At 49.9% G+C, this 9,522-nt stretch overlaps 4 protein-coding genes and 1 long non-coding RNA gene across 8 annotated transcripts in view; 3 read left to right on the forward strand and 2 right to left on the reverse strand.

The window, feature by feature from the left end:
• The window catches only part of LOC112456717 (mediator of RNA polymerase II transcription subunit 13-like), a 31,621-nt gene extending 30,100 nt beyond the window's left edge, over nt 1–1,521 (reverse strand). For all 4 annotated transcript variants that reach the window (XM_025019447.1, XM_025019449.1, XM_025019448.1 and 1 more), the window contains exon 1: nt 1,127–1,521. In XM_025019447.1, the coding sequence (XP_024875215.1) occupies nt 1,127–1,195 (69 nt within the window). In that variant the 5' untranslated portion in view covers nt 1,196–1,521. The remainder of the gene's footprint in view (nt 1–1,126) is intronic.
• A 34-nt stretch (nt 1,522–1,555) lies between these two features.
• On the forward strand, nt 1,556–5,191 carry LOC112456720 (39S ribosomal protein L50, mitochondrial-like). The gene is made up of 5 exons (XM_025019453.1): nt 1,556–1,718; nt 1,899–2,023; nt 4,237–4,439; nt 4,738–4,857; nt 4,975–5,191. The coding sequence occupies exons 1-5, from the start codon at nt 1,644–1,646 to the stop codon at nt 5,106–5,108; spliced, it is 657 nt and encodes a 218-aa protein (XP_024875221.1). The 5' UTR covers nt 1,556–1,643; the 3' UTR covers nt 5,109–5,191.
• Nucleotides 5,192–5,454: 263 nt separating this feature from the next.
• LOC112456687 lies at nt 5,455–6,314 on the forward strand. Its single transcript, XM_025019386.1, has 4 exons — nt 5,455–5,647; nt 5,772–6,009; nt 6,108–6,134; nt 6,247–6,314. Exons 1-4 carry the CDS (start codon nt 5,576–5,578, stop codon nt 6,312–6,314), a joined length of 405 nt encoding a protein of 134 aa, XP_024875154.1. The 5' UTR covers nt 5,455–5,575.
• A 53-nt stretch (nt 6,315–6,367) lies between these two features.
• Nucleotides 6,368–9,223, forward strand: LOC112456683. Its single transcript, XM_025019378.1, has 6 exons — nt 6,368–6,813; nt 7,277–7,450; nt 7,557–7,750; nt 8,151–8,322; nt 8,384–8,540; nt 8,790–9,223. Exons 1-6 carry the CDS (start codon nt 6,493–6,495, stop codon nt 9,203–9,205), a joined length of 1,434 nt encoding a protein of 477 aa, XP_024875146.1. The 5' UTR covers nt 6,368–6,492; the 3' UTR covers nt 9,206–9,223.
• LOC112456684 lies at nt 8,248–8,878 on the reverse strand. Its single transcript, XR_003041002.1, has 3 exons — nt 8,739–8,878; nt 8,432–8,552; nt 8,248–8,336 (listed from the first exon to the last, which is right to left on the reverse strand). It is a non-coding gene; the product is annotated as an uncharacterized LOC112456684 (long non-coding RNA).
• Nucleotides 9,224–9,522: the final 299 nt, after the last annotated feature.

A 9,522-nucleotide genomic window follows, 5' to 3' on the forward strand; every position in this document is an offset into this window, starting at 1 on the left:
CCGTTTCCTTCTCCTTCTCGCGCGCTCGCGAAAAAGAGTCCGGGAAGCGGGAACGCGATTCTCTCCGCGGAATTTTCGCGGTTGGAAAAGACCCCGTGCGACCGATACCGAGAATCGAGTATCTCTCGCCGTGTGCACTCGGAGGTACGAGCGCGATATTACGAGGACGAGAAAGAGAGAGAGAGAAAGCGAGAGGGAGACGGAGAGAGAGCGAGACTACGGAACACGGCGTGCCTGCCTGCCTGCTTGCTTGTGTTCTCGCCCTCTCTCCGCTCTTCTCTCGCGGTCACTTCTCCTCCCCTTCCTCGCACTTCCCACTCGTTGCTCTTGCTCTCTCTCTCTCTCGCTCTCTTTCTCGCTCACTCGCATGCAAGCACGTTCGCTCGTCGACTCTCTTTTTCTCCGTCTCGTACAACGTACCGTAATACTTGGCGGCTGACGTGAATCAGGCGTGACATTGGCTCGACACAACAAAACTTCAAATCTCACTAATGCACGCGTACGTACGCACGTACGTAGGTACGTACGTACGTGCGTGCGTATGTCGCACGCATGGGATCGCCGCGGAGCAACGGGCGGCGGGGAGGGGGGAAGGACTCCGACGGTACACAACAGCAGCACGAGCGACAGCAACGGCGATGACGATATTGACGATGTTGACGTTGACATTGATGTCGACGTCAACAACGGCGAAACGGGGATGAGACATTCGGCCACGGCGACGTCGCCGCGGCGAATATAGGTTAACGTTCGGGGCGCGACGGTGGTCGCCGTACCCACACATACGCGTACATACGCACACGCTCTCTCTCTCTCTCGCTCTTACAAATTCGTTCATTCGATTGCTCGCTCGGTCGCTCGTCCTCGCGTCTTCGCGTCGTCGCGACGGGTGACGTACGGAGCCGCGGGATGCCGGCGGCGCGGCGGCGGCAGAGCGGCGGCCACCTTGGGGGGCCCTCGCTCCCGTTCTCCAGCGATCGCCTCCGCGTTCGCCCAAGTTTCGAATCTCGCGGAAATTCGACCGTCGAATCCCGGGGGGACGATCGGCAGGATCGGAACAAGGATGAGGGAATCGGACGCGGAATCGCGAACGAGCGCGAGCGCACTCACGCGAACGATCACTCACCAGGGCGAAGAAATTCGTGTGGCAGTCCTCCAGGCTGGCGCCGTTGGTTTGATGCGACGGATGCGTCATGGCTTCTCCATCGTACGCCGTACACTCATTTAGTCTAACACTCGAACGGCGGCACCGTTCGTCGATCTTTATCCCCGCACGCACGAGGGGATTTCGCGCTACGGGCGGGCAAACACCGCGGCTTTATTCACTCGGACCCGTACATTTAGGAGGGTTTTCACTTCTCAATGGCGACCGTAAAATGGCGGCGGGCGGCGGATGGGAAACAACAAGCGCAACTGCCGGGTGCGCCCCCTAACGCTCACTGCCGCAGTTCTAGTTGCCGTCGACGGCTACCGCCGCTGTTGCCGCTGGTGCTGCTGCCGCTGCCGCTACCACCACCAGCACCACTTCCACCACCACCGCCACCACCGCTGCTGCCGCTGCTGCTTCTGCCGGTGCTGGTGCTGCTGCTGCCGCTATTGACACCGCGACGGCGACGACGACGACGACAACGAGCGTGGAAAAGATGGCGGCGCTCATCAGGCATGGCTCGTTCGCCAGCGCGTTGAAGAGTACATCGGCTATCCTCGCCGCCGGCACGGTCAGTGAGTTACGATATAACCCGGACACCCACGCGCACCACTTCCATCACTCCCGGGCGTCGTTTCACGCGCCACTCGCGTCCCGCACGCACGCGCGCGCGCGCGCGCGAGAGTCACCCGCTGCTCGTGGGCGATGACAGCACGCGCGTCACTAACGAGACGTCGTTCATTTTTCGCAGGTGACCGCGACGGCCGCGGCGACGCGTCGCGATATCGCCCGGCACAAGAGCGGCCAAGGGAAGGCCACCAGGGTGGTGGTGAAGGCGCGGATCGACTCCGCCGGGGAATCGCTCGCCGCCCGCGGGTAAGCGCGCGCTGCTCGCCTCCGACACGACTCCGTAACGCCTCGCGTCGCGCAGCCGTAGCCGTACGGCCCGTACGGTGAAATTCGCCTTACGTCGCGGCGCTGCCTGACTAACGGTGGCCGCACCGCAGCCATATTAACCGTTCCTACCACCACTCCCCCGTGCCTCGGCCAATCGCCCGGCGAATCTGACAGGTCCTCAGGGCCGTGCGCGAAGCGTCCTCGCTTCTCCCCTCCTGACGCTCCGTCGCCTTGATCTCAGCGGTCTGCCACGAGACGCGATACCCGATGAAGTAGCTGATCGATTTCACCAAGTAAACCGATTCCCATATATACAATCTTATCCACTAAATTACACCTTTCAAGCTGACGCTACACCTTATTGCAAAAAGAGCGACCGCAGCTATGTCAAGGGTATCGATCGAACCCGGAGCGGGCCAAACCATGGGAAAATTTTTATCTCGGTTAATCACCCGAGGATTATGGGATCGAACGTTTCGTCAATAAAGGGGGCGACGTGTTTTTTCACAGGACAAATTCCCCTTTTGGAAATGTCGGATTTGCAATTCAAAAATGATTTGTTCTTAGGGTTCGCCGTTAGCTTTTAATGATGTTTTATTCCACATCGATGTGAATTCCCCTTTGTTTGAACGCGGTTAATTATTTATACAAATATTGAAAATCAAATATCCTGTTTGAGAAGTAAACGATTTTTGTTTCCACGAATTTCACTTTATCGATGTCTCGGATTTCGCGCGCGGTTACAGACGATTATTTTTCAATTGAAGTTCTCGCCCAAGTCCGCTTGATCGACCACATTGTTATCTTCGTTGGGTTGCCTTCGTTATTCTAATTAATCCGATTAGACACGCGGTGATATTGACCCGCGATGTCTCGTCGGCGCGCGGGTGTCGCTGTCCTTCGAAAAATTAAGTACCACTGTGTGAGTACCACTCCTGACGCTCCTGACGCTCCGCTCCGACTTTTAAGTTCGACCTCCGCTCCTATCTTAAAGTCGGAGCGCGACAAAAAAAAAGGAGTAAAGAAAATGATGCTCGACCGCGATTGTCGAGTCGCCTGCTGTTTACATTTCTGTTTGTGTTTTTGTCGTCAGGTTTCTTTACGTTCGTGTCTCTCGCGTGAGTTTTTTCCTTTAAATATCAGAACCGAGCGAGAATCGGCGTCGAGTTTTTCAAAAGCGGAAGATAGGCGGGTAGGGCGGTAGGCAGAGAAGGGGGACGGGTCGGGGGAGAGAATATCTAGATTTATTTCTACGCGAAATGTCGCAACTACAATAGTCGTAGAGTGGAAAAAACGATTCGGTTCGATATCGAGTTCGTCGACTCCGGGAACGCGAGAAAATCAAATCGCGGGAAAGACTCTCCGTTCGAATCTTTCCCTTCTCGCAATTAACAGGCAGACTAATCGACGAAAGGTGACTCTTCGGACTAGATGCGAAACGATCGCTGACGAGAGCGATCCTCCTCGAGAGTCGACGCGCCCATTAGGGGAGAGGCGGTCGCGATCGGCGCCGCGCGGTGCCTGCGATACACGGGGAGAGATTGATTATTGATTATTGTTTATACGAAAGCGAGCCCGTGTCGGCGTCGTTTCGCGAGTTTTGGCGCGGGGCACCCGGACGCGCCGATCTTCACCGCCGTCCAATGAGAGGGAGAGCCGCGCGCGGTGGCAGCACCGGATGGCGAACGGGCATCGATCTCCTCCCCGCTCCTTCCTCCGCATCCCCCATCCCCCTCCCAGGACCTTTGTCCTTTGTCCTTTCCTCTCGCGCGTCACGACGAATTTCATCGCGCGAGAAAGATAGGGAGAGCGATCTTTCCCGGACTGCGAAAAATTCGGCGCGAGTCCGAACAAACGTCACGATTCGCGGATGGGAAATCGTCGAATTGACGAGGACATTCGTGACGCAGGACATTCGTTGACACAAATAATAAAACTCTTCCTTCACCCCCCCCCTTCTCTCTTTTCCGTCCTACTCAATGAGGGATCCCTCATTTCGAGATTCACGAGATTGTCGTTTCAACAGGTACCAAACATCATTCGCGAAGAATAAGAAATTCGAGGAGAATTATTTTACGGCTCTAAATTATTCGACAATTGCTTTACACCGAGAAATCTCGCGTTGCCGAATTTTAAATACGATCGCGAGGAGGCGCGATCGAGTCGCGAATGTAGAATTATCCTGCTTTCAGATTTCTAAGGCCGCAAAAGGCCTACGAGCCCCCGGAAGATGCGGCCGAGAGGATCGAGAGAATCTGCGAGAGTCAAACCATCCCCCAAAACGACGGCACGAAACTCGAGGATCCTGTCCTTCGCTTTAAACTGTTCGTCGCCTGCGAGGGGGAATTTAAGCATTCCATTCCGAACTCGCTGCTTTACACTATCGAGAGTATCGGTTAGCGTAAAAAAAAAAAGTTTCTCCTTATTAAGCAAGCGTCAAAGGTTCGTCGTATCTGTCAATCGTAGAAAAGAATCCTGGCAATATCGAGGCGAAATTGGCGAACTTTCCAACTTTTTTCTTTCTCATTTATTTAGAGATCCATCTTCCAATCTTCTTTTCAAACTTGGCTTTTCTAACTTTTTTTTCCTATTAATACAAGGCTCGATTATGAGAAACGACGAACTTTTCGCGCTAATCTGACACGAGGGATCGATCAATTGACAATGAATAAATGTGAATCTCGCATGCGTAGGAGACCTGAAGCGGTTTTATTCAACACCGGTTAGCAGCACGACGCCGTACGAAGCGCTGCGCAAAGTAGATTTGCCCAAGAATTTGCACATCCAACAGGATTATCATCGATTCCATCCAGGTGAGACGTCCCGCGGAATTTATAGACTTGCCGCGCCGCTTTTACAACGGCGTACTTTTACGAACGACTTTTTAACGACGCTTAAACGGCGATAATTTTCTTCTCTCTCTATCTCAGATACCGACACGATGTTCAACGGCAAAACGGCGTTCCCGAAAAGCTCCACCCTCGTGACCGGTCTCAAGTACAGGAAGAAGTATCCCGGACACATGCAGGAGAATCCATGGCTGAACGAGCAGATGAAGATCTAAATGGCCATTGTTGTAGATTACGAAAACAAATTGCGAAAGTATCGTTTAAACTGTTTAAAGGCAATAAATTTGTTAAACAACCACCACTCTCCAATTTCCTTGAGGACGGACATTCTAATGTTGCGGCAACGATATTACAATCTCCGCGATAAAACGCTTCTCGCTGATTTGTATGGATATATCGACATTTTTTTTTGGGGGGGGGGGGAATTAAAGTTTCCAGGGAAGACGGGGAGTTGATTGTCGATGTAGCGTAAAGTATTAGGTATAATACTAGGGAAGCCAAGTACGTGATCGCGTAACCACGAATGCGAGCCGTAGTTTCTCCGCGATCGACCCATCGGTCACGCGTAGCAACGTGCCGATGTGGTACCAAGGTACCAAGGCAGTAACGAACGGACGTGGGGCGGCTCGTTTGCGCGCAAGGTGCTAAAGATTAAACCCCGTCATCGCGAACGCGGAACGGAATGCCTGGGATGGCGAGCGCGACCGGCCTCCTGTCCGCGCGAATTCGACCAATTCGCAGACCGAAGCCCAAGGTGAAGATAAAAGAAAAGAAGCTATATTAGCGAAACCGAGGCGGGCGCCACACGTGCGCTCGGCTTCATCCCTTTACGTCAGCCCCTGTCCTTATTTATTCAAAGATCACGTATATATATCCAGAGCGTGGAATTATCGGGTTGTACCCGAGCAGCACCGTTCGCCCTTCGACCGTTCGCCGGCCTCTTTAATCCTTATCCTTACGGCTGCTCGGTGCTGTGCAACCATCCGGCGGATTGCGAGGCGAAGGAGGTGGTTCGACGCGCTAAGGACACATGGGTAAAAAAGTTTCATCCGCCGTACATAGAAAAGACGGATGTGACGCTGTACAAGATATATGTCAAAAGTTACGTGAACAAGAGTAAAATATGTTCATTGTACCAGGACACGTAATGTTTAATTAATTAGAGAAATTGCCATTTTAAATTGCTATGAATTCACAGAACGTTATTGTTATAGGCTACCAGCCTAACAAGACCTTAAATGGCAATTTCTCTAATTAATTGTAAAATTCATTGTTTTATACATTTGAAAATTTAAATGTGTAAACACATTTAATTCCTGTTCGAGTAATTTTATATACATATTTCTTTTACAGGGAATAAAGTCCCAGTAGTAATACGAGACTCCAATGTCTCATCCACTTTGTACCTTAATGCAGAGTAATAGAGCTATAATGTAAACAACCGTTTTACGAAGGCTATATGTAGGGGGAAAAAACTGGAAAAATTGTTATCATCTTTCTCACAAATTTCGGCGTGTCGCCCAGCGACACTCGCGCATTTTTTCACGATACATTTTTCATTAGGCGACCGAGGGAAAAGCTCTTTTACTGCCGGAGGAGATGGAGATGATACGGACGAGCCTGCTGGCAGTGGGCGCAAGCGGAGGCGGAGGCGAGGCCACGGCTGGAAATGTCGGAGGTGGCGGCGGCGGCGGTGATGGTTACAATGCCGAGATGACCGCTTCGGCGGTGCCCGAGGAGCTCTTCCGGAAATACACGGAAACCGATTCGCGACCTTTGACCCCGGCGCCCACGCTCGCCAGCGGCCCAACGGCGTTAACTGGCCGCCCGGCCCAGGAGGATTTGCCGGTGACCTGCAATCCGCGCGAGCGCACCACCCTGGTCCTGGATCTCCGGACGAGCTCGCAGAATCAGCAGGTGGTCGGTGTCAGATACAGAATCTCTACCCCGATTTATCGCCGCTGGTGGTACCTTTTTTTCCGGCCTTTGCCGTAGACAGATTGGCTTATTGCGCGCTCCAAATTTCCCCGTCAAAGAGGAAACGATAAAGCGACCTAAAAATAGTAATTGTTATAGTTCAAATAATATAGAAATCCACTACAAGCACACTAATAAAGATAGGCATACAAAGAGAATGAAAATATAACGAAATCTAAACGAAATACTAGATGTAGGATATAACAAAATTCGAACTAATTTATGTAATAGCACACCGTAGAATTGTAGTTTGTGAGCAGACATTCCATGAGTAGATCCTGTAATCCTGAAGGAATGCTTAAACGTTTCTACATGTTGGAGCGGCGATCAAGCTAGAAGCGACTCTTGTTTGTCTTTATTTGAGTTCGTTCGCGAAGGTGTTATTAGCCGTTTATCTGGGTTTTAGGAAAATGAGACTTTCAGCTGGCACGCTCTCACACTGGAACTGCCGCCTACGCCTCGGAAAAGCGAGATATTTGTCTGCAAACCGATCTCCCGGCCACAACAATCATTAGCGGCACCCGTGCCTGTGCCGCCTCCTCCGTCACCTCCCTCGCCTATCGCTGAAAAATGCGAAACGGTAAGTCTATTTCTTTCCTTAGATGAGGCAGATACATGGCGCCGCCTTTTTCTCGTTGGACATTTTCTGTCACTTAAAAAATTGTACCGTCGCTTATCGGTGAAAGAGCTCGTCTCGAAACGCGGAGGAAGAGGCCGACAGCGAGCAGCAACCGGCAATTACACGAAGACGGGGAAAGCGATTGCGTAAAAGAAAGTGTAGGAGGGATTCGACTTACGGCCAACAAACGGAAGTTCGCGATCCGCTCGAGCCTACGGTGACACAGGTCTCGCAGGTCGGGGATGGATCACGGCGATCGTCGTCAGTATCCGCAAAAAAAATACGCATCTGCATGCGATAATCCTATATGTTTATTTATACCCCAGATAGCCAAGCGTGATAGAGCATATTGATTGAGCAAACTAATTGCGTCAACTGATTGCATCTATAAGCAATCATGTAGCTGTATTTGTAACGTGTTCTATTTCGATGTCAGCAACAGCAAATATATGAAAACACATGCAATGTATTAGTTTTGCTCAATATGCTCTATCACGCTTGGCTATCTGGGTAATGCTGTCTCACCTTGTCCCGAGTTTGTTAAAATTAGTTATGCATTAATTTGTTGGGAACATGGCAGCAAACTCACAGCATTTGACTACCTGGGAAGTGTCGATTGAGCATTTAGAAAAAGAATGATCTCTTTAATGAACCGTAACAGGCTTCACGTAAACACCGGCGAGGTCGATGGCTCCTCGACGTCTCCCAAGAGAACGTCTCCCGCGCAGACAACGAGTCACACGATGCCTCCGAGTTTCCTCGCGCCAGACGTCTTGAAGCACTTGTGCAGAGAGCTAGATCGTGACAAGGTGGAGACGGAATTCTCAATCAAGGTAAACAGGTAGATCTAAATTCAGCCAGTAAACATTTTGTCTATAAATCAATTCGTTTTAGAGACGGATTGCACTAGAGGAAGCGTTGCGGGTGAAAGGCGATACGTACTCGCGCGGATCTCGTCAAACTAGTGCTGGTCCATCGGTGGAAAACGCTCCCCGGATATTCTCCCGTCAAACGGCGCGATTTGAACTGCTCGACAGTCAGAGTCTTCGTGGTATGTTTATATCTATTATTATTATTATTATTATTATTATTTTGTATGATATACAAATGTGTATCGATATTTCAAAATGTGATTCTACTAAAATAAGTAAAAGATATTAGACAAGACGTTTCTGCAAGCTATTATTTTTTTAAACTTTTGTATTTTATAACTTATGATACATTATATATATGCCGTATATTTTTTTACCTATTTTATCTCATCGATTAGAATTCATTCATGACGATGTAATCGTTACAGGATTAACGTCGCTTCAGTATCTCAGCAAGCATGCGTACATCACGTCGGGAAGAAAGCTGATATTCGGTCGAATATTTAATAAGTTTAACGAAGAGGCGTTGCACAGCGCGCGACGCATTTCACCGAGCGACGTCGAAGAGGCTCTTCGGGAAGTGGTCGGCAAGGCATTAACGGACGAACAACGATCTTATATGAAGTCTGTGACAGGAGACGTATCGCAACCACTGGGATTTAGGGAGTGGTGCGGATTGTGCGCCGCTGTCGAAAGGCTGCTGTGTCCTTTGCCGTCGAGGGAGAGCGATCCGCCAACGTGGCTCGAAAGAACGGACTTCGAAGCTCTGGAACGAAGACTCAAGTCAGCCGGAACGGTGGATTCCACGTTGACGTTATTGTTGAAGGAGATTCGTGATAGATAAAATATAACGTTTCTTATTATACATACTCTCTTTTTTTTTTATCACAGTGATCGCTAGTTATAATGTTCGTATCGTGTAAATCTTACGATGAGTTTAATACGTTATAATCATATGATGTAAGCCTAGAAAATAAAACTTTTTCACGGTTCTACAAACGATCCCTATATATATGTATATTCTCGACGAAAAGTGCGCAGCGGATATTAAATAGTTTGGTACTTGAAGCGAACACGCGTACATAAATTATGAGTATTAATTCGTTTGTAAATCACGAATGAAAAACTGTTACAGGATATTTACTACCATTTGATCAATAA

Source organism: Temnothorax curvispinosus, unplaced genomic scaffold (genome assembly GCF_003070985.1).
Source record: "Temnothorax curvispinosus isolate PA1 unplaced genomic scaffold, ASM307098v1 QBEX01007090.1, whole genome shotgun sequence".
Lineage (NCBI taxonomy): Eukaryota > Metazoa > Arthropoda > Insecta > Hymenoptera > Formicidae > Temnothorax > Temnothorax curvispinosus.

Bases quoted from the DNA above. Each gene is read 5' to 3' on its own strand.
- LOC112456720 (XM_025019453.1), top strand. From the start codon at position 1,644: ATGGCGGCGCTCATCAGGCATGGCTCGTTCGCCAGCGCGTTGAAGAGT. The intron at 4,440-4,737 runs GTTAGCGTAAAA...TCGCATGCGTAG, and splicing joins TTACACTATCGAGAGTATCG to GAGACCTGAAGCGGTTTTAT. The intron at 4,858-4,974 runs GTGAGACGTCCC...TCTCTATCTCAG, and splicing joins TTATCATCGATTCCATCCAG to ATACCGACACGATGTTCAAC.
- LOC112456687 (XM_025019386.1), top strand. From the start codon at position 5,576: ATGCCTGGGATGGCGAGCGCGACCGGCCTCCTGTCCGCGCGAATTCGA. The intron at 5,648-5,771 runs GTGAAGATAAAA...ATATATATCCAG, and splicing joins TTCGCAGACCGAAGCCCAAG to AGCGTGGAATTATCGGGTTG. The intron at 6,010-6,107 runs GTAAAATATGTT...TTATTGTTATAG, and splicing joins CAAAAGTTACGTGAACAAGA to GCTACCAGCCTAACAAGACC.
- LOC112456683 (XM_025019378.1), top strand. From the start codon at position 6,493: ATGGAGATGATACGGACGAGCCTGCTGGCAGTGGGCGCAAGCGGAGGC. The intron at 7,451-7,556 runs GTAAGTCTATTT...TATCGGTGAAAG, and splicing joins TCGCTGAAAAATGCGAAACG to AGCTCGTCTCGAAACGCGGA. The intron at 8,323-8,383 runs GTAAACAGGTAG...AATTCGTTTTAG, and splicing joins AGACGGAATTCTCAATCAAG to AGACGGATTGCACTAGAGGA.